Source organism: Macrobrachium rosenbergii, chromosome 25 (genome assembly GCF_040412425.1).
Source record: "Macrobrachium rosenbergii isolate ZJJX-2024 chromosome 25, ASM4041242v1, whole genome shotgun sequence".
Classification (NCBI taxonomy): domain Eukaryota; kingdom Metazoa; phylum Arthropoda; class Malacostraca; order Decapoda; family Palaemonidae; genus Macrobrachium; species Macrobrachium rosenbergii.
Genome location: NC_089765.1, coordinates 11,548,703 through 11,575,875, shown reverse-complemented (window position 1 = coordinate 11,575,875; position 27,173 = coordinate 11,548,703). Strand labels below are relative to the sequence as shown.

Here is a 27,173-nt window from a genome sequence, read left to right as displayed (position 1 = left end):
GAGAGAGAGAGAGAGATTAGAGAGATTACAAAGACAGAGAAGTAATTATATACACTTATTTTCTTGAAACAGAGAGAGAGAGAGAGAGAGAGAGAGAGAGAGAGAGAGAGAGAGAGAGAGAGAGAGAGAGAGAGAGAGATGTATATTGATAATTTTAAAATGGAACATTCCATATAAACTGAATTATTTACATTTTATATTATTTTCTTGAAACGAAGAGAGAGAGAGAGAGAGAGAGAGAGAGAGAGAGAGAGAGAGAGAGAGAGAGAGAGAGAGAGAGAGAGAGGTGCATTACTGAAAAAGTTTGAAATGACAGATACCATAAAATTGAATTATTCTTATTTTACGTATTATTGCTCATGTTGAATGAAATTGAGAAAAGAAAAAATATCATATATACTTTACATTATTCCTTCAAACTGAGAGAGAGAGAGAGAGAGAGAGAGAGAGAGAGAGAGAGAGAGAGAGAGAGAGAGAGAGAGAATCGTTTAAAGCAGAAAAAGGGGTCATCCACGGCAGGTGGAATGAGGCACTGGGCCAAGGTTACCGAAACGGCGTTCCTGTAGACCACTCAATTGGCAAGACTTCAGTGCAAAGATGACAAGCAAAAGAGCAAGCACTATATGACCCATAAATCTTTCATCCAGTTGCTTTCACGACTCATTCACATAAAAAAAAAAAGAACATCTGCTTGGCTTGACAACACATGGGAGTTGTGTCGTCAAACACATATCTGAACACACATTCCAACTCTCTCTCTCTCTCTCTCTCTCTCTTTGATTTAAACTTAACTACAAGTGTTTTTTTAACCATTTTTTGTACCCTTGTTAAAACCAGTGAATTAGGTACCTCGTGGTCAGTAGACTGTATAGGGCTGCAGCAAGGGTAAAGAAAAACATGGGGATAGCCCATTTTTACTGATAGAGAGAGAGAGAGAGAGAGAGAGAGAGAGAGAGAGAGAGAGAGAGAGAGAGAGAGAGAGAGAGAGACTACAATATCCCTTGCATAATGAAGGCTTATTTGAAAGCTGCTTATACTAATGACAAATTGGGCATTTTATAGTCTCAAATAAATCGATGTAGTACATAGCTGTCACAGTCTTCTAAATTCTACATTATTATTATTATTATTATTATTATTATTATTATTATTATTATTATTATTATTATTATTATTCAGAAGATGAACTATATCCATAAGGAACAAGCCCACCACAGGGGTCAATGACTTGAAATTCGAGCTTCCAAAGAATATAGAATTCAATTGAAAGAAGTAACAGATTATTATTATCATTAATATTATTATTATTATTATTATTCAGAAGATGAACCATATTCATAAGGAACAAGTCCACCACAGGGGCCACTGACTTGAAATTCAAGCTTTCAAAGAATACTATGGTGTTCTTTCGAAAGAAATAACAGAATATTATTATTATTATTATTATTCAGAAGATGAACCATATTCATAAGGAACAAGCCCACCACAGGGGCCACTGACTTGAAATTCAAGCTTCCAAAGAATATTACGGTGTTCTTTCGACAGAAGGGAATGGGAAATACAGAAAGAGAGATTTGCAGAAACAGATAAATTAGCAAACTAATAAATCAATAAAAACGTAAACAAAATGTCAAAATACAAATTGTAATGCACTGCATCAGTTATAGACATCGTCTTCTCGTGAAAAACACATCTATCAAAAATACAAGTACAATTAATTTTCAGATTACATTTTCGGTATTGGGAAAGATCACCACACTACCTGAAATACCACTTTCAAATTCGTGATCATCTCGTGATGAGAGACTACCAAATAAAAAATGTTTAAAAATTCTGAAAATAATCAACAGAAAGTATCAACGGTCATGGGGTGGCATTCAAAAACTAAAAATACAAAAATAACATTCCCAGTTACCATGTGAAACAGCCCCCCCCCCACCCAAAAAGACAGATACACTGGTGACCTCGTTTTGAAGAAATGATTCTCCAACTGCCTAAATAAACTGAAAGCTCTGACTTTTACGGAGAGAGAGAGAGAGAGAGAGAGAGAGAGAGAGAGAGAGAGAGAGAGAGAGAGAGAGAGAGAGGAACCTCTTGACCACTAACACGAACATTCACAAAGAAATATTCTGAGATCGATAAATCTCAGTTCCAAAATACATTAAAATCGTCATGGCTGATCTCGATTCGAACTGTGAGAAAAATACACTAAATAAAATGGTACAGTAATGAGTGTGAGGAAATACATAACACAAACACATACATACATACATACACCCACATACATACATACACACACACACACACACACACATATATATATATATATATATATATATATATATATATATATATACGTATATATAACCGAAATCGTACGGCCATTCCGTGATAAAAATGTACAAACTTCGCAAAAAATTAACAAGTTAAAAAGAAACATATAATTGATTAAAAAAGCATAATATTTGTCAAATCGAGTGTTTAATTTTAAGCACCCCAATAAACCATATGATTTGTCAAACCGAGTATTTAAAATAACAAATTTTATAAGAACATCGCCACTTGGTAGGCTGATCATCAGGCTAGAATAGAGACTCATAACTTCAAACACTTAGATTCAAATGTGGTCGTTGAGGTGACAAATGCAAGAGAATAACTTTGCACTTGAAAAAGTCAATGATAAGTGATTAACCATGGCGAGAGAGAGAGAGAGAGAGAGAGAGAGAGAGAGAGAGAGAGAGAGAGAGAGAGAGAGAGAGGTGCCTGTATCCATCATAATTTATAGTAAACAGCTTTAGAAATGTGTGTGTGTGTGTGAGTGTGAAATGGTTATGTGTGTAGAGTGAGAGAGAGAGATAAGTTAAACAGCTTAGAAGGAGAGAGAGAGAGAGAGAGAGAGAGAGAGAGAGAGAGAGAGAGAGAGAAATGGAAATTATATCCATCATAATTTGTAGTTAAACAGCTTTAGAAAATGTGGGAGAGAGAGAGAGAGAGAGAGAGAGAGAGAGAGAGAGAGAGAGAGAGAGAGAGAGAGAGAGAGAGAGAGAGATCCAGATAATTTGTAGTTAAACATCATATAGTTAATTAGCTTTAGAAATGAGAGAGAGAGAGAGAGAGAGAGAGAGAGAGAGAGAGAGAGAGAGAGACAGAATTCCTATATCCATCACGATTTTAGTTAAACAGCTTTAGAAATGTCAGAGAGAGAGAGAGAGAGAGAGAGAGAGAGAGAGAGAGAGAGAGAGAGAGAGAGAGAGAGAGAGAGAGAGAGTCCAATTTAAACCTGAGTACGTCAAACTTCAATAAAAAGATTAAGATTCATGAAGACTAAATTCACTAATTTCCTGAGAAATTTATATCTGTCCCCCTTCCAAGATAAGATATTGATTACCAGAGAGGTAGAATTAAGATACTGATTGCGAGAGAGGTAAAATGTATGATATTTCTTACGAGAGAGGTAGAATGAAAGAATATTTCTTACGAGAGAGGCAGAATGTAAGGTTTTTCTTACGAGAGAGGTAGAATGTAAGATAGTGATTACGAGAGAGGTAGAATGTAAGGTTTTTCTTACGAGAGGTAGAATGTGAGATTTTTCTTACGAGAGAGGTAGAATGTAATATTGATAACAAGAGAGGTAAAATGTAACATATTGATTAAGAGAGAGGTAGAATGTAAGATATTTCTTACGACAGAGGTAGAATGTAAGATTTTCCTCACGAGAGAGGTAAAATGTAAGGCATTTATTTCGAGAGAGGTATAATGCAAGATATTTCTTACGAGAGAGGTAGAATGTCAGACGTTTATTTCAAAAGAGAAGTAACACGTAAGATATTTCTTGCGAGTGAGGTAGAATGTAAGATATTTCTTGCCTGAGAGGTAAAACGTAAGACACTTATTTCGAGAGAGGTAAAATGTAAGATACTGAGTACTATTTCTTACGGGAGAGGTAAAATATAAAAAAACGCAACCACTGGGGGGAATAAACGATCCGCTGGAGAGCAATAAAATATACCAAAAATAAGCTCCAAATGTCATCTGTGACGTGGCACCTCTCCTCAGCCAAATGACGTAGGTTGTGCGTGTGTGGGTACTAGAGAGAGAGAGAGAGAGAGAGAGAGAGAGAGAGAGAGAGAGAGAGAGAGAGAGAGAGAGAGTTTAACATTGTTTTGCCTTTAGTTGGTATTGTTAGGTATATATATATATATATATATATATATATATATATATATATATATATATATATATATATATATATATATAGGAGAGAGAGAGAGAGAGATTAACACTGTCTTTTCTTTAGTTAGTATTGCAGCCATGTGTATATGAGAGAGAGAGAGAGAGAGAGAGAGAGAGAGAGAGAGAGAGAGAGAGAGACTATAACCGCTACAGAAAGTCCTCTCTCTCTCCCTCGTAAGAACCACGACTACAGCCGCCTGCCGGGTGTCAAACATGACGTGAATATGACGTCACTGTGACATGATGCTATGAGTCTGACGTCATCACTGCAGGCTTCTCCATCTACCTATGTGGTATTTATAGCGAATCCCATATCACGTAATGACCTGCAATACGAGAATGTAGAAACAGATCTCTCGTGTACTGATTTATATATTTCTTTCTCTGTCAATTGCTTTTAGTTTTCTGTACTAGGAAACTATTGTGCCGGCTTTGTCTGTCCGTCCGCATTTTTCTGTCCGCCCTCAGATTTAAAAAATTACTGAGGCTAGAGGGCTGCAAATTGGTATGTTGATCATCCACCCTCTACTCATCAAACATACCAAATTGCAGCCCTCTAGCCTCAGTAGTTTCTATTTTATTTAAGTTTAAAGTCAGCCATAATCGTGCTTCTGGCAACGATACAGGATAGGCCACCAACGGCCGTGGTTAAAGTTTCATGGGCCGCGGCTCATACAGCATTATACCGAGACCCACCGAAAGATAGATCTATTTTCGGTGGCCTTGATTATACGCTGTAGAGAAAACCCGATTTCGCCGAAGAAACTTAGGCGCATTTTTTACTTGGAATAACTACCAGGTACCTGATTCCTGATTCCCTTGCCTGGATCAACGGGAATTCAACAAATGGGCCTAAATCATTCCTAAAATTCCTGGAATTAAAACTGAACGTTTGATTGGCAATGCAACATTAGCTAAACTTTCTCATTTATATCTATAGCGGCTATCGCACAGAACCCGATGCTGAGAGAGAGAGAGAGAGAGAGAGAGAGAGAGAGAGAGAGAGAGAGAGAGAGAGCCACTACCCAAGTTTCACAACACAATAAGTAATTTGTTTCCTAGTAAGTTTGTCACCTTAATTCATGTGGGTTCTGTCTTTATAATAGACTGTAAAATCTCTACAGTCATTCTACTCTCTGTTCAACCAAACGTTTTAAATGTGTTCTATGACATAATTGCGCACGTCAAAAATCTATGATATAATGAAAAATCTACGAAAGTATCGGAAGGATTTTGTGTTCCGAGTGCAACGCTAAACATCTTTCTCATTACTCTATATCTGAGACTTCCTCTGATAAGAACGAATTTTATTATTGTTTTTCCTGCAATCACTGGCTTCCTTCTAATATCTGATATATATATATAATATATACAGTATATATATATATATATATATATATATATATATATATATATATATATATATATTTGTTACATATATATTTGTGTGGCTTTGCATGAATAAACTGGGCCACAATTCTGGCAGTTTGTGTTTGTCCCTTTGAAGAGTTTAACTTTGAGGGCTGGAGAAGTACCAAAAATATTGGAATGTTGCCAGTGTTATAAATGCCACGTGTGCATTAGCATTAGAAGACTTTATATATAATACATAACCTTAACTTCTCGAAAAGGCGCGAAGAATTCGAGAAGTTAAGAGGGCATTGTGGCTATTACAATTACATATGTATCTGGTAAAAAGTGACCAGCAGTTCTAGATATATATATATATATATTATATATATATATATATATATATATATATATATATATATATATATATATATATATATATATATATATATAGTATATAGTATATATTATTATAATACTTCTGATTAAGATGCTTTATCAATAATTTTAGACTGCATGAACGCGGCAAAGAAGTTTCAGATGACAACGAAAAAAAATTATTATTTTTTTTCACTATATTTTGAAGGTAGAATCCTAAAAATTTTTTATTAACATGATTTTGTTCAAAGCTAATATTCACTCAGTAACACGCATCTGCTCAGTATTGACTATTAAAGCCCCATTTCTTACGTTTCAAAATTCAAAATATCGGTAATTCAAGAGCACTTTTGGAGAAAATAACCAGGCTGCCTATTGAAGTCTGATTCTCATCATAACAACACGTCACCGACACATCACGTCACGTCAAAACCTCACCATCAAGCACACGTCGTCCACCGTCACGTCACGACACGTTTTCTTGGAAAGAATATTTTGACGTGACGTGACGTGATGGTGCTTATAATACAAGTTTCTTACGGCTAACTCTGTGACTATTGGGAGGTTGGGCACGAACTGAACGAGACTGATGTGTCGGTGACGTGATGGTATAATGTGAATCACTGCTTCGTAACTGGATCAATAAGATTTGATGTTTTCTGTCTATTATTTAAGAGAACATGAATGAGAAGTATATAACCGTTTTCCTTCATCGTGAACCTGAAACTATTATCCAAAGTGAATGTCTGTACGTTTTAATTTATATAATTTACAATTTACTTCATATGTAACAACAAACAGTCAACTGCTACCTTTATTATCTTAACGGGGGATCCGGAAGTTTTTTTTTATATATCTATATGAATGTGACGTCCTGAGCTATTATTATTATTATTATTATTATTATTATTATGGAACAAGACCCACCACCATAAGGACCACTGACTTGACATTCAAGCTTCCAAAGAATATTTTTCCAAGTGAATGTCTACTTCTGTGGACTGTGGAACAGCCTACTTCCTGAGGATGTCGTGCCATTGGAACTTCAAAAGTTCAAGCGAAGATGCAATGTATTACTACCCTAATGCTATTCTCCTTGCATATTAATACATTTTTATCTATTTAGTAATTGATTTCTTCTTCTTCACCTTCTCTTACTTCTTCCTCATAAACACCATGTTCTTTGGAAGCTTGAATTTCAAGTGACTGGACTCTCTAGTGGGTTTGTTTCATATGAATAGGGTTCATCTTCTGAATAATAATAATAATAATAATAATAATAATAATAATAATAATAATAATAATAATAATAATAATAATCTGTTAATTCTTTCTAATGAACACCATAATATTCTTTGGAAGCTTGAATTTCAAGTCAGTGGCCCCTGTGGTGGGCTTGTTCCATATGAATAGGGTTCACCTTCTGAATAATAATAATAATAATAATAATAATAATAATAATAATAATAATAATAGTTAATATACACAAGCCACTTCATATATAACAGCTAAAACAACAACAAGGCGTCTGCAACCTACTGCCACCCTGACAGGGAACACTTAAACTCTTTTTCATATATTTATATCCGAGTGACGTCCGACTCATTCACCTGCTGGCACTCTGCACTCTCGTCTCTTGGCACTTGCAGTCTATGATGCCACTTACAAATATTGGCACTTGGAAAAAGATGTGTTCAGGTGAGTAGCCTCTGTGACTGTTTCAGGTTTCGCGTAGCGTTGCAATTACTTGACGAAATGAGAACTGGATTAATATTTATATAAATATACACGTGTAAGTATATATATGTGTATACATGTTACGGGTAGACAGCGAAACCAGGCATCTCACGAACTGCCTGATATTTCAGGCAGGTAGCGAAATGCACTTAAGGACATTTGATCTCCCAGGGGCTAGTACTAAACACGACAAAACAGTGTAGGCGAGTCACTGTTCCGCCGTGTTTAGTACTATCCCCTGAGGGTCAAATGTATTTCGCTGTGTTTAGCACTAGCCCCTGGGGGGATCAAATGTCTCGAAGTGCATTTCGCTATCTGCCAGAAATCTCAGGCGGTTCGTGAAATGCCTGGTTTCGAGGTCTGCCTGTAACACACACCTATATATATATATACATATATATACACATGTATACACATATATATATTATATATAATATATATACATGTATATATATGTATAAATATATATATGTATATATATACATGTATATATATATATATATATATATATATATATATATATATATATATATATATATATTATATTCTTTCGACATTGGGATTCCAGGTAAAGGATGGCACCCTCACCTACATAAAAGGAGTGCTGTGCCGATTACCAATTGAAAGGATGCTCAGTAGTAATAAAATTCTATAAAAAAAAATGTTGGGAAGAGTGCAAGTATGGTCATATCCATTAGGAGACTCAGGTAGCTTTGCCACAAAAAGATACCGCCTCCTAAGGGTGCATCCTTAGTTCTAGGTCAGGGTAGGTTTGATTAAGTTTTACTTGGTTTAGTTGGCAAAAATTTTGGTATCATCTTTGCTGAGAGTGTCTACATTTGTTTGCTCAGTGTCAGGATTATCTATATATATACAATTTATATATATATATATATATATATATATATATATATATATATATATATAAATGTATGTACAGACTATATTCATCTGTTATATATATTTAAGATTATAATTTTTCTTGAAATAATACAAAGGTGTTTTCAGCCAATGCATCTTGGACAGATTATTATCAGTTCGCTTCGACAAAGAGATCTTCATCGTCTCTCTCACACAGGCATCGTCTACACTTACACACTAAGTTTCTACACCTTTAACTGGGGAACAATATGTACACACTGTTACAATCTCATAATTAACACTTTGCAAACTTTACAAACTGCGCTGTTAATTCCCATTATTGAATTTATATATATATATATATATATATATATATATATATATATATATATATATATATATATATATATATATATATATATAATAATTATATAGCCTATGCGAGGATCAATACAAATTTCACATTCAGATAGAACCCTCTACAGAGTAGAGAGAGAGAGAGAGAGAGAGAGAGAGAGAGAGAGAGAGAGAGAGAGAGAGAGAGATTTAGTTGACTGTAAACATTTCGAATATACAGTAGACGTCCAAATATACCATCACAATATGCGCGTCTACCTCGAAATTCTCATTTTCTATAACTCGAAAAAGACGTCAGTTTTCTCTACTACCAACAACAACACCCACCAAAGAAAACGAACACTTTACCCACCAAAGAAAACGTAAACGAAGAAATCACATCACAGTAAATGTCAATTTTGACGTCACGAAGAAACTGCAAAATAAATCTCAGATCTTACCTTTTCGGAGAGACATCACCAACTGACGAGGGACTTCTTACCTGACATCCTATTTTTGGTATTATTTTAATTTAAGCTGCAATATTATTGCATTTTGGACTTGGACACTGATTTTCCTATGTTTTGATGTTTGTTTTGAACGTTTACCTATGTTTTAATTGTTCTTTGAACGTTTTCCAGTGTTTTGCTTGTGCTTTGGACGTTTTCCTGTGTGTTACTTGTGCTTGGAACGTTCTTCTATGTTGTAATGCGGGCTTTCAACGTTCCTATGTTGTAAGGTGTGCTTTCAACGTTGTTCTATGTTGTAATGTGTGCTCCCAACGTTTTCCTATGATTTGTTGTATGCTTTGTGCGTTTTCCTATGATGTGTCCTTTGACTGTTTTCCTATGTTTTAAATTTGCTTTGAACCTTTTCTTATGTTCTAGTTATGCTTTGAACATTTTCCTATGCTTTAATGTTTGCTTTGAACATTTTCCCGTTTTAATGTCTCCCTTTGGACATTTCCTATGTTTTGGTTTATGCTTTGAACGTTTTCCTGTGTTTTATGAGTGTTTTGGACGTTTACCTATGTTTTATGTGTGCTCTAAACGTTTTCCTATTTTGAATATATGCGTTGGACGTTTTTCTATGTTTTAATATGTTTCAAACGTTTGCCTATGGTTTAATGATTGATTTGAACAATGAAACATAGGAAAACGTTCAAACCACACACTGAAACATAGAAAAACGCTAAAATCACATATTAGAACAGGACAATGCCATTTTCAAGTCCAAAATGCGATAATGGTTGAAAGAGAAATTTTTAACCAATTTCTGCACTGGACTCACCTGTTCTTTCTCCTCCTGAGTCTTTGGCTGAAGGGTGAGGCCGAGATACAGAACCCCCATGTACGTGGACTTTCCCGGTTCTTGAAGTGGCAGAATGATTTCCTGAGTTCTGCAATTGTAACAACAAAAGCAGCAGCATTAATAATAATAATAATAATAATAATAATAATAATAATAATAATAATAATAAAAGGAATGAAAGGGGTTGCAGCTAGGGGCTTAAGGAAACGACGCTGCAAAGAATCTAATGCGGTGCCTACAGTGCACCGTGCGAGGTGCACTGACGGGACTACCGCCCCACCCCCAACAGCCCCTGAACCAACGGGGATTTCATATGCTGTTCGCAGGTCAAGCAATGATGCATTAAACAGCTTTGCAATAGTCCTCAGTGATTTCCTAATTTATTAAGGAGTCTGGGATTAATGTACCAGAATGTGTGTGTGTAATATATATATGTATATATATATATATATATATATATATATATATATATATATATATATATATATACACATATACATGTATATAAAATGTAGATGTCGTGCAACTGGAACTTCAGAAGTTAAGAAGATGATATTCATTACAACCCTAATACAATTCTCCTTGCATTTTTAATAATTTACTTTACATTTTGATTTATTTTTACTCATTTCTTAATTTATGTTTTTCTCATAACTGATCCCCTCCTGTTTTTTCCATTACCTTCTGTTACTTCTGTCGAATGAACACCATAATATTCTTGGGAAGCTTGGATTTCGAGTTAATGGCTCCCCTTGTGGTGGGCTTGTTACATATGAATAGATTTCGTCTACTGAAATAATAATAATGATAATAATATTCTAACCTGATATATTTTGAAAAGGATAATTACTAACGGGCCTCCTCCTCTCCTAAATCAGGGTCGAGCTAATTGCTGAACAAATCATTACGATGAGGCGTAAATGATCATTAGAAGAATTCTGAACATTATCATCGAGACAGATTGACTACAAAGACAGTCCCAGCGACTTGTTGTCTCATTAACGACAAGGCAAGAGGCTCATCAGTTTCCATTAGACTATAATGCAATTCGCCGAGGTTATAGGAATGGAATATAAAATTTTGGCCAAAGGCCAAGCTCTGGGGCCTACGAGTCATGCAGCGCTGAAAGGAAATTGCCAGTAAAAATGTCTGAAAGGTGTAGCAGGAGGAAAGCCTCGCAGTTGCACTATGAATCAATTGTTAGGAGAGGGTGGATAGTCATTAAGAAGGAAGAAATTGAAATTCAAGAAGCTTCCAAAGAATATTAAGGTGTTCATTCGAAAGAAGTAACAGAAGGTAATGGGAAATACAGAAAGAGATCAGTTATTAGAAAAAAAAACAGATAAATTAACAGATTATTATATAAATAAATAAAAATGCAAGTAAAAAACGCTTTAAGGAGTGCAAACATTCGGTTAAATTTCTGCCAGGACTGATTTCTTTAAAAATAAAGGTCTAATTATTATTATTATTATTATTATTATTATTCAGAAGGTGAACCCCTATTCATACAGAACAAGCCCAAAATCTCCCAATATTTGTACAAGGAAGTTTTCTATCCTGGAAGCTGAATAACCCAATTTATAGACTCATGTCAAAATTTCATATTTAATGCCCCACAGAATTAAACCAACACTTCTCTTAAGATTACTATTATTATTATTCAGGAGATGAACCCCACTCACATATTATCATTTATATCAATATTATTACTATTTCTTTACTGTTATCATTCAGACGATGAACCCTATTCATATGGGAACCCACCAAAGGGGCCACTGACTTGAAATTCAAGAAGCTTCCAATGAATGTTCATTAGAAAGAAGTAACGCAGGTAAAGGAAATACAGAATAATAATAATAATAATAATAATAATAATAATAATAATAAAATAATAATAATGGCAGAATGGCGCTTATCCTAATGTACCTTCCATTAACACTTATACCAGCAAATGTAATGGCAGGCAAGACGTTTGCTAAGTGAGTTCCCTACGTTTTATATTGGTGCAACGATGCAACATACTGCCGGAATTGTGCAATACGTTGGTGCAAGACCCTGCAACAAGCAATTAGGCAGAGAGGCTCCTGCAATATGGCCGAGTAAGAGGCGATTCTCCTTCTGCAACGAGTCTTCCACTTCTCGTCTCAAATCCCAGAGTAAATACAAGTGTTGAAGCCTCGGTTCAACAATGCTGACTAAGGTAAGAACAATGTCTCTCTCTCTCTCTCTCTCTCCGCAACCACACACCCCCCTACGGCTCTCTCTCTCTCTCTCTCTCTCACATACACAAGCACAACCATACAAACTAAAGTAAAGACAATGTCAGCATCTCTCTCTCTCTCTCTCATACACACGCACAACAATAACACCTAAAGTAAAAACAATGTTAGCCTCTCTCTCTCTCTATCTCTCTCTCTCTCACATACACACGCACAATACCAGCTAAAGTAAAGACAATGCCAGTCTTATTATTATTATTATTATTATTATTCAGAAGATGAAGAACCCTATTCATAAGGAACAATTCCACCAAAGGGCCACCACCTTGAAACTCAAGCTTCCGAAGAATATTACGGTGTTCATTACAAGGAATTAACAGAAGGTAATGGGAAATACAGAAAGAAGAGACCAGTTATTAGAAAATAATATAAATTAACAAATTTCATAAACAGTAAAAAATAAAAATAAATGATTAACATACAAGGAGAATTGTTCTAGGATAGTACTGTAATGCATTTCATCTTCGCTTGAACTTCTGAGGTTCCAACTGCACAGTATTCTCTGGGAGACTGTTCCACAGTCCAACGGTGTGAATTGAACTGAACTGATTGAATACAGAATTTAGGCCAAGGCTAAGCACTGGGACCTGTGAGGTCATTCAGCGCTGAAAGGAAAATTGACAGTAAATAGTTTGAAAGGTGTAGCAGGAGGAAGACCTCGCAGTTGCACCATGAATCAATTGTTAGGAGAGGGTGGAAAGTAAGATGGGAGAAAGAGAATATGAACGGAGGTACAGTAAAAGAAATGAAAAGGGTAGAAGCTTGGTGCCGAAGGGACGCTACAAAGAACATTAAGTAATGCCTACAGTGCAGTGCAAGAGGCGCACTGACGGCAATACCACCCAACGGGGAGAGAGAGTAAAAAAAAAAACGAATCTAAATTAGCAAAAGTTCAGACAAATTCTTGAGCAGATAATACTAAAGTCTTTTTACTTACTTGTCTAAATCAAGCGTAGTAAGATCAATTGAAGCTAGACCCATGAAGTCGTCTTGTAAGCCCCAGTCGTAGTCAAAAACCTAGAGAGAGAATATACCATGTATTAATTCTCCAATTCTCTGACCTTTCATTTCATGTACTTGAATATGAAAAGCATGAACCGCTAAAGCCCTTTCCTTGTAATTTACCAGCCATGTACGTAACATGAAGAGCAATAATTTAAATTGTTCTTGAAATTTTCCAGTCATGTACTTGACATGAAAAGCAATAATTTAAAAGGTTCTTTAAATTTTCTAGTTATGTACATAACATGAAAGGTAATCATTCAAAGCTTCTGTAAATTTTCGAGTCATGTACTTGACATGAAAAGCAATCATTCAAAGCTTCTGTTAATTTTCGAGTCATGTACTTGACATGAAAAGCAATCACTCAAAAGCTTCTTAAGCCTGAAATAACCTTAACTTCTTACAAATGTAGAAGGAAAATATTATTATGACTAATATTTCTTAAGCCTGAAATAACCTTAACTCCTTACAAATGTGGAAGGAAAATATTATTAAGACTAATATTTCTGGAACCTGAAATAACCTTAACTTCTTACAAATGTGGAAGGAAAATATTATTAAGACTAATATTTCTGGAGCCTGAAATAACCTTAACTTCTTACAAATGTAGAAGGAAAATATTATTAAGACTAATATTTCTTAAGCCTGAAATAACCTTAACTTCTTACAAATGTCAAGAAAAAATGATCAAGATATAAATTCCTTCAGTGTGCCAATAACCTTAGGTTCTTAGATATGTAAATGGGAAATAAATATTTTCAAGATTTGTATTTCTACTGCTTGATAGTAACTTTAACTTCTTAGAAATGTAAAATGGAGAATATTCTTAAGACTTTTACTTCTAATGCTTGATAACAGCCATTACTTCTCGGAAATGTAAAGAAAAAATGATCAAGATATATATTCCTCAAGTCTGACATATTCTTAGTCTGACAACAACCTTACTTATTAGAAATGTAACGAAAAGTGATCAAGATATTTATTCCTAAGAGTGACATATTCTTAAAGTCTGGCAAATACCTTAACTTCTTGGAGAGGTCTAGACAAAATGATCGAGATACTTATTCCAAAAGTCTGGTAATAACCTTAACTTCAATAACTTGGCCACATATCCAATTTTCTTCTTGAGCAATTCTTGTCCTCCTCTTGCTTCAGTAACTTGGCCACAATTCTAGTTTTCTTCTTCTTCTTGAACATTTCTTGTGTTCCTCGTGTTTCAATAACTTGGCCACAATTCTAGTTTTCTTCTTCTTGAACAATTCTTGTCTCCCTCGTGTTTCAGTAACTTGGCCACAAATCTAATTTTCTTCTTGAGCAATTCTTGTCGTCCTCGTGTTCCAGTAACTTGGCCACAAATCTAATTTTCTTCTTGAGCAATTCTTGTGTCCTCGTGTTTCAGTAACTTGGCCACAAATCTAATTTTCTTCTTCTTGAACAATTCTTGTCCTCCTCGTGTTTCAGTAACTGTCTAATTTTCTTCTTGAACTATTCTTGTCCTCCTCGTGTTTCAGTAACTTGGCCACAAATCTTAATTTTCTTCTTGAACTATTCTTGTCCTCCTCGTTTCAGTAACTTGGCCAAAAATCTCATTTTCTTCTTGAACAATTCTTGTGCTCCTTTTGTTTCGACAACTTGGCCACAAATCTAGTTTTCTTCATCTTGAACAACTCTTGCCCTCCTCGTGTTTCAGTAACTTGGCCACAAATCTAATTTTCTTCTTCTTGAACTATTCTTGACTGAATACAAGCAAAGTGATCCTTCTTACACATTTAGACAGATTTCCATTTCCATTCGCATCTCTCTTGAAATCTTCTTAAAGGAATTTCTTGAACAATCAGCATTCCTCGCAACGGCAATCACCACAAACCCTTATTTCCTCCTTGCACCTTCCGAGGAACTGATAATAAAACGTATCTGAATCAAACCAATTTTCTCGGGAAATGAGTGCAATCGATGGCTCTTCATTCTCTTCGTCTCTGCTTCTTTTTGCCGAACGCAATTCGAGCTTCCTCCGCTGATCTCTGCCACTGCAGTTCTTCGGCAACTGTTGCTTCTTATACTTTTCCCCACCCTTCATTTCAGAGGCAATTTTTCTCGCGGGTCTTCTGTCAGTTAATCCCGCTTTACTTTTTAGTCTTCTGGAAAGAAAACTTTTGTGCCGGTTTTGTCTGTCCATCAGTCTTTTTTTCTGTCCGCACAATTTGCTGTCCGCCCTCAGATCTTAAAAACTGCTGCGGCTAGAGGGCTGCAATTTGGTATGTTGATCACCCAACCTCCAATCATCAAACATACCAAATTGTAACCCTCTAGCCTCAGTAGTTTTTATTTTATTTAATGTTAAAGTTAGCCATAATCGTGCTTCTGGCAACGATATAGGATAGGCCACCACCGACCCGTAGTTAAAGTTTCATGGGCCGAGGCTCACACAGCATTATACCGGGAACACCGAAAGATAGGTCTATTTTCGTTGGCACTGATCATACAGTGGACAGAAAACTCGACTGCGCCGAAGAAACTTCGGCGCATCTTTTACTTGTTTACTTTTATCGTTCAAAGACGTTAAATTAGGCCAGTGCTGTCTTTCCCGTTGTTTCTGGACTGAATCTTCAATCGTAGAACAACTTTTATTCTCTCTCTAATAGCACTAGTCCTTTTGCCATCGTCACATACATTCCTCCCATTACTACTTCTCATATTAGGGAAGTTTCAATACAAAATGGCCATAGATTTCAACCTAAGCATGCGATTTCTTTCCTTAAACCAATAACGAAGTATACATCTTATATAATCTTCTCATAAATAATTCTCTTCATACATAAAAACAAGCCTTGACTCATTCCATAGCATTAATAGGCTAATCCATTTCATACCACTTAATACATAGAGAAACCTCTATAAATTCCTCTTCTAGAGGATGTACTCAGAATCTAACTTAATGAAACACCACATACTGTACTGGTGGAAAGTGTCTTGTAAAACCAATAACTAAGGCAATGGCCTGATTTACTTTAAACTTCAAACGAAAGGTGACTAACATTAATTGTATATGTGTGTGTGTGTTCTTGAGAGTGTGTTCTTGAAAGAGAGAGAGAGAGAGAAACTTTTACAATACTGATGCATATAACTAATATATGTGCATGTGTGTGCTTGAGAGAGAGAGAGAGAGAGAGAGAGAGAGAGAGAGAGAGAGAGAGAGAGAGAGAGAGAGAGACCTTTATAATATTGATGCATATAACTTACAACAGATGTATGTATAGTGCGTGAGAGAGAGAGAGAGAGAGAGAGAGAGAGAGAGAGAGAGAGAGAGAGAGAGAGACTTATAATACTGATGCATATAACTTACAACAGATGTATGTACGTATGCGTGTGTGTTTGAGAGAGAGAGACAGAGAGAGAGAGAGAGAGAGAGAGAGAGAGAGAGAGAGAGAGAGAGACAGAGAGATCGCACAGGCAACGATCTGATTCATTACTGGATATGCAGCAAGCAAGAAGAACCTCATTGAAATCAGACTGAAGGACACTTCACTGGAAATTAATTCATTTTGGCCGAGTTTCAAGTCTGGTCTAACATTGACTGAAGACAACTAATATCAACGGACTTAAAATTTTCATTTATCACTGAAAGTGGATATCATATTCCTGGATAAAACGACGATGAAACATTAAAGAACAGAAGAGAATAGATTATAAAATTTATGCCAAAGGCCAAGCACTGGGACCCGTGAGGTCATCCAGCGCTCAAAGGGAAATTGAGAGTATAAAGGTTTGAAAGGTGTAACATTAGGAAAACCTGAAAACGGTTGCACTATGAAACAACTGTTAGGAGAGGGTTGAGGAAAGTAAGGTGGAAGGAACAGAATATAAATGGAGGTGTAGTAAACGGAATGAAAGGGGTTGCAGCTAGCGGCCTAAGGAAGAACCTAAGTACCTAACTAATGCCTACAGTGCACGGCATGAGGTGCACTGTATATTCCTAGAAGCACAAGGATTAGACCAAATTATTCCTAGAAACAAGGATTAGGATAAAATATTCCTGGAGGCAAAAGGATTGGAATCAAATATTCCTGGAAGCAAAAGGATTAGAATAAAACATTCCTGGAAGCAAAATGACTGGAATAAAATATTCCTGGAAGCAAAAGGATTGGAACAAAATATTCCTGGAAGCAAAATGTTTGGAACAAAATATTCCTGTGTGCGAAAGGACTGGAATAAAACATTCCTGGAAGCCAAAGGATTAGAGTAAAATATTCTTGGAAGCAAAAGGATTGGAACAAAATATTCCTGGAAGCAAAAGCACTGGAACAAAATATTCCTGGAAGCAAAAGGATCACAACAATAACAATCTCACCTTGACGACGACGGGTTCGAAAGCGTCCTCTATGGCGATGGTGAAGGTCTCGTCCCAAGTCGGGTTCAAGTCCTTGTAGACGGTCTTCGACTTGTACACCAACTTCCCGCACACTTTGAACTTCACGTAGGGGTCGCTGGTCCCTGGGGGAGGGGGGGAATCGAACGGTAATTGACAGTAGTAGTAGCAGTAGTTATACAGGTAGTAAAGTAGTTTGAACGAAATAAATTTAGTCATCTTCAAAGATAAAAGAAAAAAAAATCTCATGTTTGGTTGCGGCTAACGGCGCTTCAAGTCCAGAGAAATGAATAAATAATCCTCAAAGTTCGTGTTTGGGTGTAGTAGAAGTAGTCTGAAACTACTTAATTAATAAATTAAGTTATCTTCAAAGAAAAAGTTCGTGTTTGGGTGTAGCAGAGGTAGTTTGAAACTACTTAATTAATAAATTAAGTTATCTTCAAATAAAAAGTTCGTGTTTGGGGGTAGTATAAGTAGTCTAAAACTACTTACTTAACAAATTAACTTTTCAAAGAAAAAAAAAAAAATAATTTTTGGTTTGCCTAATAAGAACTGCGCTTGGCGTCCAGGTAAACAAATAAAAAATTAAATGAATAAAGAGAAATAAAACAGTAATTCCACTACAATTCCATTCCACTTCTGAACGAGTCAGACATTAGCATCGTAACAAGGTGAGAGAGACATCTTCGAAAAGACTGGGTCTGGTACAATGCCACGAATGAGACGAATCATTGCTGAAACACGTTCAGGTCAAACATGACTGTCAAACAAAATGAACTTTGGAACTGAAACCTTTCCAACACTGACCGCATCTTACGAATATCGGGGGATACCGTTAAAATGACGTGGCTGTGACAATCTCTCCATTTTTTCTCTTCTAAGTTATTTTTTTATAATTTCTCCCTTATATAATTATATTAATTTTACTTCATGTAAAACTACGGAGTAAAATAGTATGAATATCCTAAAGTATCGCTAAAATGACATAACCGACAATTTCTCCCTTTTCTCTAAAGTTACTTTTTTCAACTTCTCACTTGTATAATTATATTCATTTTACTTCCTAAAGACTACAGAGTAAATGAGCAAATATTAAATAAATACTATTAAATAATGAATAATGTAAAATGAAGACAAAATACACAGGCCTGTTTATCATGGGCATTCCGAGGCCTCCTCCTCAATTTTATTTCCCTGAATTGTCTCAAACTTTTCTTTCTTTGTTTCTCTTAATTCCTGTTTATGAACTGCTCCAAAATAACCTTGCTGAAACACTACTAATCAACCTCCATCCCCTCTTCCATACAAAAAAAAAACCTAACACTAACCACAAATTAAAATAAAACTGATTTTAAGCATTGGCAGCCTCCAGACATTTCATGCATTGGAATAAGACCGATATTCGCCCCTTAACAAAAGTAAGCCTTGCTAAATAACTTCATTCTGGAATCCTGCCATATATACTACTCAACCGGTATCATCAAATAAACTCGTCGAAGGAATCAAGTACTGTCTTAAAATATTAGTGATTTATTTAATGTAACGTTATCATCAACTTAAACTTTTCTATTTCACTGAATCTACTTGTCCCGCTGACAATATCTCTCTTTAAGATTGATTGATTGAATTGTGGTTACTCTAAACTGGCGTTACTAAATCTAAGTCTGGACTAACATTGACTTAAGATAACGCCTAAAATACACCATTGTTAATATTCAATGTCTCGCATCGCTAGCTGGGATTTGACAACATAATGTCCCATTTTCATCATTTTGAGGACAAATTAGAAGATTCGGTGAAGAGTCTCGTTATCAATCTAAATAGACAACTTTTGAGGTAAAAATTATAAAAACGGATCTAATATCGCATAAAGAACTTTGGTCCCTACCCCAAGCGGGTGCTGAGAGAATATTTAATTCTATACACATCTCTAACTGGGTGCTGAGAGAATATTTAATTCTATACACATCTCTAATTGGGTGCTGAGAGAATATTTAATTCTATACACAATCTTTATATTATGTCTGTTTAGCTTAATGCCCACTTATCTATTGCATACGATCTAAAACTTTAAACTGAAGACCGAAACGAAAATATGAGCGAATACAGTTTTTCGTTTCGTACGTAAACGAGGAATCCTAAGTTCTGGGAACGTCTGACGTAACTGATAATGAAAACGAACTCCAGGGGGGGATAAAATAAAAATAATTCAGTGTTATTTGTACGCAATATACAGAATCGTTTAATTAGAAATGCTAGTCAAATACTTGGACAATAATTCTAAAACAAAACGAAGAAGTCTGTTTTACAAAATACTAAAATTAAAGCACAAAAACAATAAAAAAAAATATGCCAGTACAGTGGACACCCCGTCTATTCGCGGATTCTCCGTGGAACACATTCGCTGTGTTTTTCATAGAGAAATATTCACAGACTACTGTATTTTCATAAAATTTTCGTGACTAAATGCAGTTTTTGTGATAAAACTAATGAGATATTCAGGTATACGCATTTTTAGAAGGTTTCTTGGTGTTTTGAACTATCAAAATAGACAGTTATAAGCGTTTTTAGAAGGGTTTTCAAGTATTCGCGGGGGTTTAATTCATCTCCCGCGAATACCGGGGGTCGACTGTACTGTATGTATGCAATGTGTAGACTCATTTAATTAGCAATTCTCGTAAAAAACCTTGGATTATAATTCCAAAACATAGCGAAGAAGTCTGTTTTACAAATCTGCTGCAAATTATTCCAACACTTACTCCCAGAGAAGGTTCAGGAGTGACCAGATTCTTTTTGTAGTAAAACCACCTCGAACCATAAAAAATCAACTGAGAGGTAAATATCAACTAAATGACAAAGTATCTATGATGTCCCAATAGCCATTCAAAATATCTATATATTTTCTTCAAAGACATTCCTTAGAAATCTATACTACTTGACCTACTAACTTTGGAAAGCCAAAAACTTTAAAATGAAACCTGAAGATAAAGATGCACCCATGTTAAAAAAAAAATTAAGATTGAAAGAATTATCAATTAACTTGCTACGTTGACAGACATAAGCAGCCATACCCAAAACCAAAATTCTAATGTGCATAAAAATGGAAAAAAAAATTAACATAACGCTGTCGAACTTCTCAGTTCCAGAGGTCCTCCTTTATTCCTCACGCAGTTGGACTGTGAAACAGCCTCCCAGAGGATGTCGTGTGCAACTGGAACTTCAGAAGTTCAAGCGAAGATGCAATGCATTGCTACCTAATACTATTCTCCTTGTATGTTGATAAATTTTTTTATCTATTTGTTAATTTATTTTTTCTTTTTAATAAATGGGATCTCTTCATGTATTTACGTATTTCTTATTTCTTCCTAATGAACATTATAATATTCTTTGAAGCTTGACTTTCAAGTCAATGGCCCTGGGCTACTTCCATATGAATAGGTTTCATACTGATAATAATAATAATAATACACACACAACACATAATAATAATAATAATAATAATGACATAATAATAATCTTTTGGATTCTCGTTTTTTACAGTCATCTCCCTGTCGTAGATTCTACAATATCTAATCTACTTTTCCATTGCCACTATTCTTACTTTCACATAATTTCATATTGTTTATTCTTTCTTCTAGGCAATCTCTCTCTCTCTCTCTCAATATCCTTACCAAAATCAATATCCTTAACAAAATCATTATAGTTCTTTGTCCTGTCACATAATTTCATTTCTCTGTTCTCTCTCCTGTCTACTCTCTCTCTATCTCTCTCTCTCTCTCCTTATTCTTCATTGCAATCATGAATACAAAACGCAATATTGATAACAATCCTAATCTCTGCCACAGAAATATAATCATAACAACTAGAATTTACTTAATCTATATATCTCCTTATCATACCAATACCAGTTAGAATTCACTACTCTCTACCATGCATATGAAGATGCTCCGGGAACCCATTCCAGGACCCATTCCAACACCCATTCTGAGAACCCATGCCGGGACCTATTCCAGTACCTATTACAGGGTCCACTCCAGGACCAAAAATGTACAACTCAAGGACCCATTCTGGGACCATTTTAGGACCAATTCCGGGATCCCATTCCAGGACCTATTCCTGGACTAATTCCATGGCCCATTTCAGGACCCATTCCCGGGCCTATTTCTGGACCCATTCCAGAACTAATTCCAGGGCCCATTCCAGAACCCATTCTGGAATCCATCCCATGGCTCTTTCTGGGATCCCATTCCAGTACCCTTTCAGGATTAATTCCAGGACTCATTCCAGAACCCTTTCTGAGACCCATACCGGGAACCCATTCTAGGACTCATTCCAGAAACCTTTCTGAGACCCATACCGGGACCCCATTCTAGGGGCCATTCCAGGACCCATCCAGGATACAAGCGCCTACTACTGTCCTTCCATTCTCTATGCCTGCCATGCAAATCTTGCTTTTGTTTCGGAGGCAGATGTGCAAGAAAATCTTTCTCTAAAAAACTCGAGACAATTGCACCGCATGATATTTCAGATGAATGAGAAATATTTTTCAATCATTGCTCTCATCTCGACGGCATGAGCTGGGAACACGATTGGGAACAAATGGTACTTTACGAAGAAGTAGAAATGGAACATTAGCATATTTCCCCAGAGTGCTTTCTTTCTTCAACATAGATTTTCGAATTTCGCAAGAGAGTTGTGTCGGTAAATCCTAAATTATCCAGCTAGTTTCCTCCGGACTGAAGTGCAAATACTTCATTCTTGATGGCCCATTTGTAAGACATTCAACTTTTCCAGAAGTCTTGTTTTTCCATTAACACAAACATGCTCAGATGAATTTATCTATAATGCTATTTGAAATGAACCTTGCCACTTAGCAAATTGCCGTGTAAACTCCTAAATGAGCTTGACACTAACTTTTTGAAATCTTGCCAAATGAGTCAAAGTTCAATCTAGATATAGACGAAGACTGTTCAAAAGTAATTGATTTTCGTAACCTGTATAATGTAAGCTATCACGCTCTACAAGTATCTTATTTTTAAACTGATTTTTGCATCCTACAATAGAATCTCTCTCTCTCTCTCTCTCTCTCTCTCTCTCTCTCTCTCTCTCTCTCTCTCTCTCTCTCTCTCTCTCTCTCTCTCTCTGTACAAGAATATATCTTTTCTTAAGATGAACTGTTATAATATCAAGTTAGGCTCTTTTTTAAACATAAAAATTCTCCCGAAATGATTTTTTACTGCTAGGGGAGATTTTTTTTTTCCAAATTAATACACAATAACCATAATACTATTTTATATCTTTTTATGTCACGCTGCATTAGTGCTTTATCTATTCCAAAAATTCTTACTAATAATATACAAGATATTATATTACCGTAAATAAAAGGCCCTCATCTACAAAGTACGGCAGTCTAAAAAACGCATCCTAACCACCAAGTAATGGTACAGATACTTGACTGAAGCCAAAACGTGGTAAGTGAACTAATCTAGAAAAAAAATATTCAAAGTACATCAATTTCATCTTTATCATTAAAGTCAGGACAATATCCGAACAAGTAGATCCCTTTCGAAGTCAGTTCTAAACATCGATTTTCCATTTGTTGGGCTCCTAACTTAGAACATTTTTCCTTTTCTCAACCATACATTTATAACTAATATGTCCATAATATCACAATATTATGAAGGTGAATAAACAAACTTGTGAGTTGTTATTTCGCATTTTCAATATTTTCTGACGAAACTGGTTCAAAATGGACCCATTCTGGACTAATTCTCTGGGCCATATTTTTAAAATTATGTAAAAAAAATCTATGTAGCTTGAGTTGAAGTTTTCCTTTCAGACAACGCAGAAATAACGAAAAGGAGCATCAGTAGTCTTAAAGCATTGTTCGGTGAGGGGATAGATGACTCACCCTTACCTATATTATTTCTGCACTCAGAACATAGGTCCATCTAAGGCGTTTAGTCATAAATTCCTACATTGTCAGCTCTATGAAGACATATCAGTTCTGCGTCTCTTAATTATTCATATCTCTTAAATATTCAATTCTCTAACACTGTTTCAGTGCTCTTTAGTGTGTCAGGAGTTCGTGACACGACACAGCCCAACCCTGATAAATATCTGACACTGCCTTAAGACACCAAGGGTTGGCAACAACAGTTATTGTAACTCAATGTAACTGGCGATTCTGCCAGAGGCAAAACAATACTAAGAAGCAAAACAATCTACTAAGGACCTGAAATAAGCCGGCTTTTGCGGGTGTGAAGTAAGCTGAAAGTCTGGTAACAGTTATGTGTATCTTGGACCTCCAGCTAAGTGAACTTCAACAATGCTTTTACTTTTCATCTGGTGCAAAAGTAAAAGCAAACCCTATATGCCTAAATATGTGGTACAGGGGTCCTGTTGATTTACTTTGCAAGTCCTTCAGGCAAGCCCCTTCTGTCTAAATATTTGATACTGTGGTCCTGTTGATATACTTTGCAAGTCCTTTGGGCAAGCCCCTTCTGTCTAAATATGTGATACTGTGGTCCTGTTGATATACTTTGCAAGTCCTTCAGGCAAGCCCCTTCTGTCTAAATATGTGATACTGCGGCCCTGTTGATTTATTTTGAAAGCCCTTCAGGCACGCCCCTTCCGTCTAAATATGTGATACTGTGGTCCTGTTGATATACTTTGCAAGTCCTTCAGGCAAGCCCCTTCTGTCTAAATATGTGATACTGCGGCCCTGTTGATTTACTTTGAAAGTCCTTCAGGCACGCCCCTTCTGTCTAAATATGTGATACTGTGGTCCTGTTGATTTACGTTGCAAGTCCTTTGGGTAAGCTCCTTCTGTCTAAATATGTGATACTGTGGTCCTGTTGATATACTTTGCAAGTCCTTCAGGCAAGCCCCTTCTGTCTAAATATGTGATACTGCGGCCCTGTTGATTTACTTTGAAAGTCCTTTGGGAAAACTCCTTCTGTCTAAATATGTGACACTGGGCCCCTGTTGATTTACTATGCAAGTCCTTCAGGCAAGCTCCTTCTGTCTAAATTTGTGATACTGGGGTCCTGTTGGTTTACTTTACAAGTCCCTCAGGCAAGCTCCTTCTCAATTTCTTCAGGCAAGCCCCTTCTGCCTAAATATGTGACACTGTGGTCCTGTTGATTTACTTTGCAAGTCCTCTGGGCAAGCCACTTCTGTCTAAATATCTGAATTTGCAAGTCCTTCAGGAAAGCCCCTTCTGTCTATATATATGACATTGTGGTCTTGTTGATTTACTTTACAAGAACAATGACAAAAATCAGGCACCAATTTTAGGGACACGATGAGTACTGAAATTTGTTTTTCGTATTTGAATCTCACATGAAAATATCCTGTTGGTTTTTACAGCAACTCTATAGCATTTTCTATTGTGTTTTCTTTGAAAATCACTTATGGAATGCATATATAAAATTTTGGCCATATGTCTGCACTAGTGCCAGGGAAACCACCCAGCTCCGAAAAATTAATTATTTGTTACACTACCTAATGACAGATCGCCTCAGAAAAGTTTACCTATAAAAAAATCTTCAAAAAACTTCAGATTTAAAGACCATTAAGTGTGCATCCAATTTCATACTGCGGTGACAAATAAAAACTGACTAAATGTAAGTTAATAATTAATATGAACACTACTGTATCTAAATGCGGAGCGACTAAGAGGAGAATTCAAGATGCCATCTGAAAGTCTACTGCGTGCAAGAGATAGACTGTAGAGCCGAGAGTAAGGAGAACAGGTTTCAAGTTAAGTCTTACTTATAAGTTCTCTACTTGTGCAGTCCTTTTAATCCTTCCGTTTCTTAAGAAGTCTTCACAGAAAATGATAACTTTCCAGATATCTTAACTCAGTAACCAAGAAATTTTAACACCATTTGAACAAAGAAAATGATAATTTTATAGATATCTTAAATCAGTAGCCAATAAATTTTAACATAATTTGAACAAAGTAAATGGTAATTTTACAGATATCTTAACTCAGTAGCCAATAAATTTTAACATTATTTGAACAAAGAAAATGATAATTTTCCAGATAACTCAGTAGCCAAGAAATTTTAACATCATTTTCCAGATATCTTAACTCAGTGGCCAAGAAATTTTAACATCATTTGAACAAAGAAAATGATAATTTTACAGATATCTTAAATCAGTAGCCAATCAGTTTTAACATCATTTGAACAAAGAAAATGATAATTTTACAATTATATTGACTCAGCAGCCAAATGTTTATAACCACTCAATTTCAATCTAATTTACGTCATAATCAATTTAGAAATTTTTTTCTTAGCAGGAATTTATAAAATCAGCAAAGCAAAAGCAATCAAGGTGCAGTTTGACCCTAGATAAAAAGGTCATAGGTTGCTTGGCATTAATCAGCAGATTTACATAATTTTGGGGTAGTTTACAGTTAAGTTATTCACACTTACTAAAACAATAATCAAACTGCGAATGAAACATGAACTACCCACTAATTATAAAATATTTGTATTTAAACTAATTATATCTTATTACAAGAATCAGTTACTTGTCCTTAATCTGCAGATTTACATAATTTTTGGGTATTTGATGGCGTCATTATTCACACTGACTACAACAACTGTTAAACTGCAAATGCGACATGAACTATCCTCTAATTACAAAATATCTATAAAATGTTTATTGTCTAAACTATTCATATTACAGATGTGGTCAGCATCTGACGGAAGGGTTAAAAGAACCTATCCAACTACGACATCCATTAATACATACTGAACTACGAGTTGCTGCTTCTCGGGATTAAAAAACTACGACGATGCAGGGAAGGAACAAAATATAAAAAGAGGCCAAGGCAGGTCAAGAAGGCAGTCAGGAGCGGGAGGCGACGCCGGAGGTGTCCAGAGGTGTCCTCGAAGACGCCTGACTTTGTGGAGAGAGAGAGCATCAGCCGTCATTGCTCCTTGGAATAAGGTGAGGGAATTTGGGGATTTCTTGAGTAGGAAGTTAACTGTGTGTGTGTGTGTGTGTGTGTGTTTATGTAGCATCTGTGATGATAATTTAGATACAGAATGGTGCTCGTTGATGTTAACATCATCACTAGAGGGGGAGGAGGGGCTGAAGACGTCTTGACATTGTGGAGAGGAGAGCATCAGCCGTCACTGCTCCTTGGAATAAGGTGAGGGAAATTGGAGATTTCATGAGTAGGAAGTTAACTGTGTGTGTGTTTTTATGTAGCATCTGTGATGATAATTTAGATACAGAATGGTGCTCGTTGATGTTAACATCATCATCATAGGAGGACGAGGAGCTCGAAGACGCCTGAC

At 35.9% G+C, this 27,173-nt stretch overlaps 1 protein-coding gene across 25 annotated transcripts in view; it reads right to left on the bottom strand.

Annotated features, from left to right (window-relative positions):
• Positions 1-27,173, bottom strand: part of Mctp (multiple C2 domain and transmembrane region protein) — a 1,033,178-nt gene that overhangs the window by 149,768 nt on the left and 856,237 nt on the right. For all 25 annotated transcript variants that reach the window (XM_067126836.1, XM_067126837.1, XM_067126839.1 and 22 more), the window contains 3 exons: positions 17,839-17,981; positions 13,426-13,505; positions 10,186-10,294 (listed from right to left, as the gene is read on the bottom strand). In XM_067126836.1, coding sequence (XP_066982937.1) covers positions 10,186-10,294; positions 13,426-13,505; positions 17,839-17,981 — 332 coding nt within the window. The remainder of the gene's footprint in view (positions 1-10,185; positions 10,295-13,425; positions 13,506-17,838; positions 17,982-27,173) is intronic.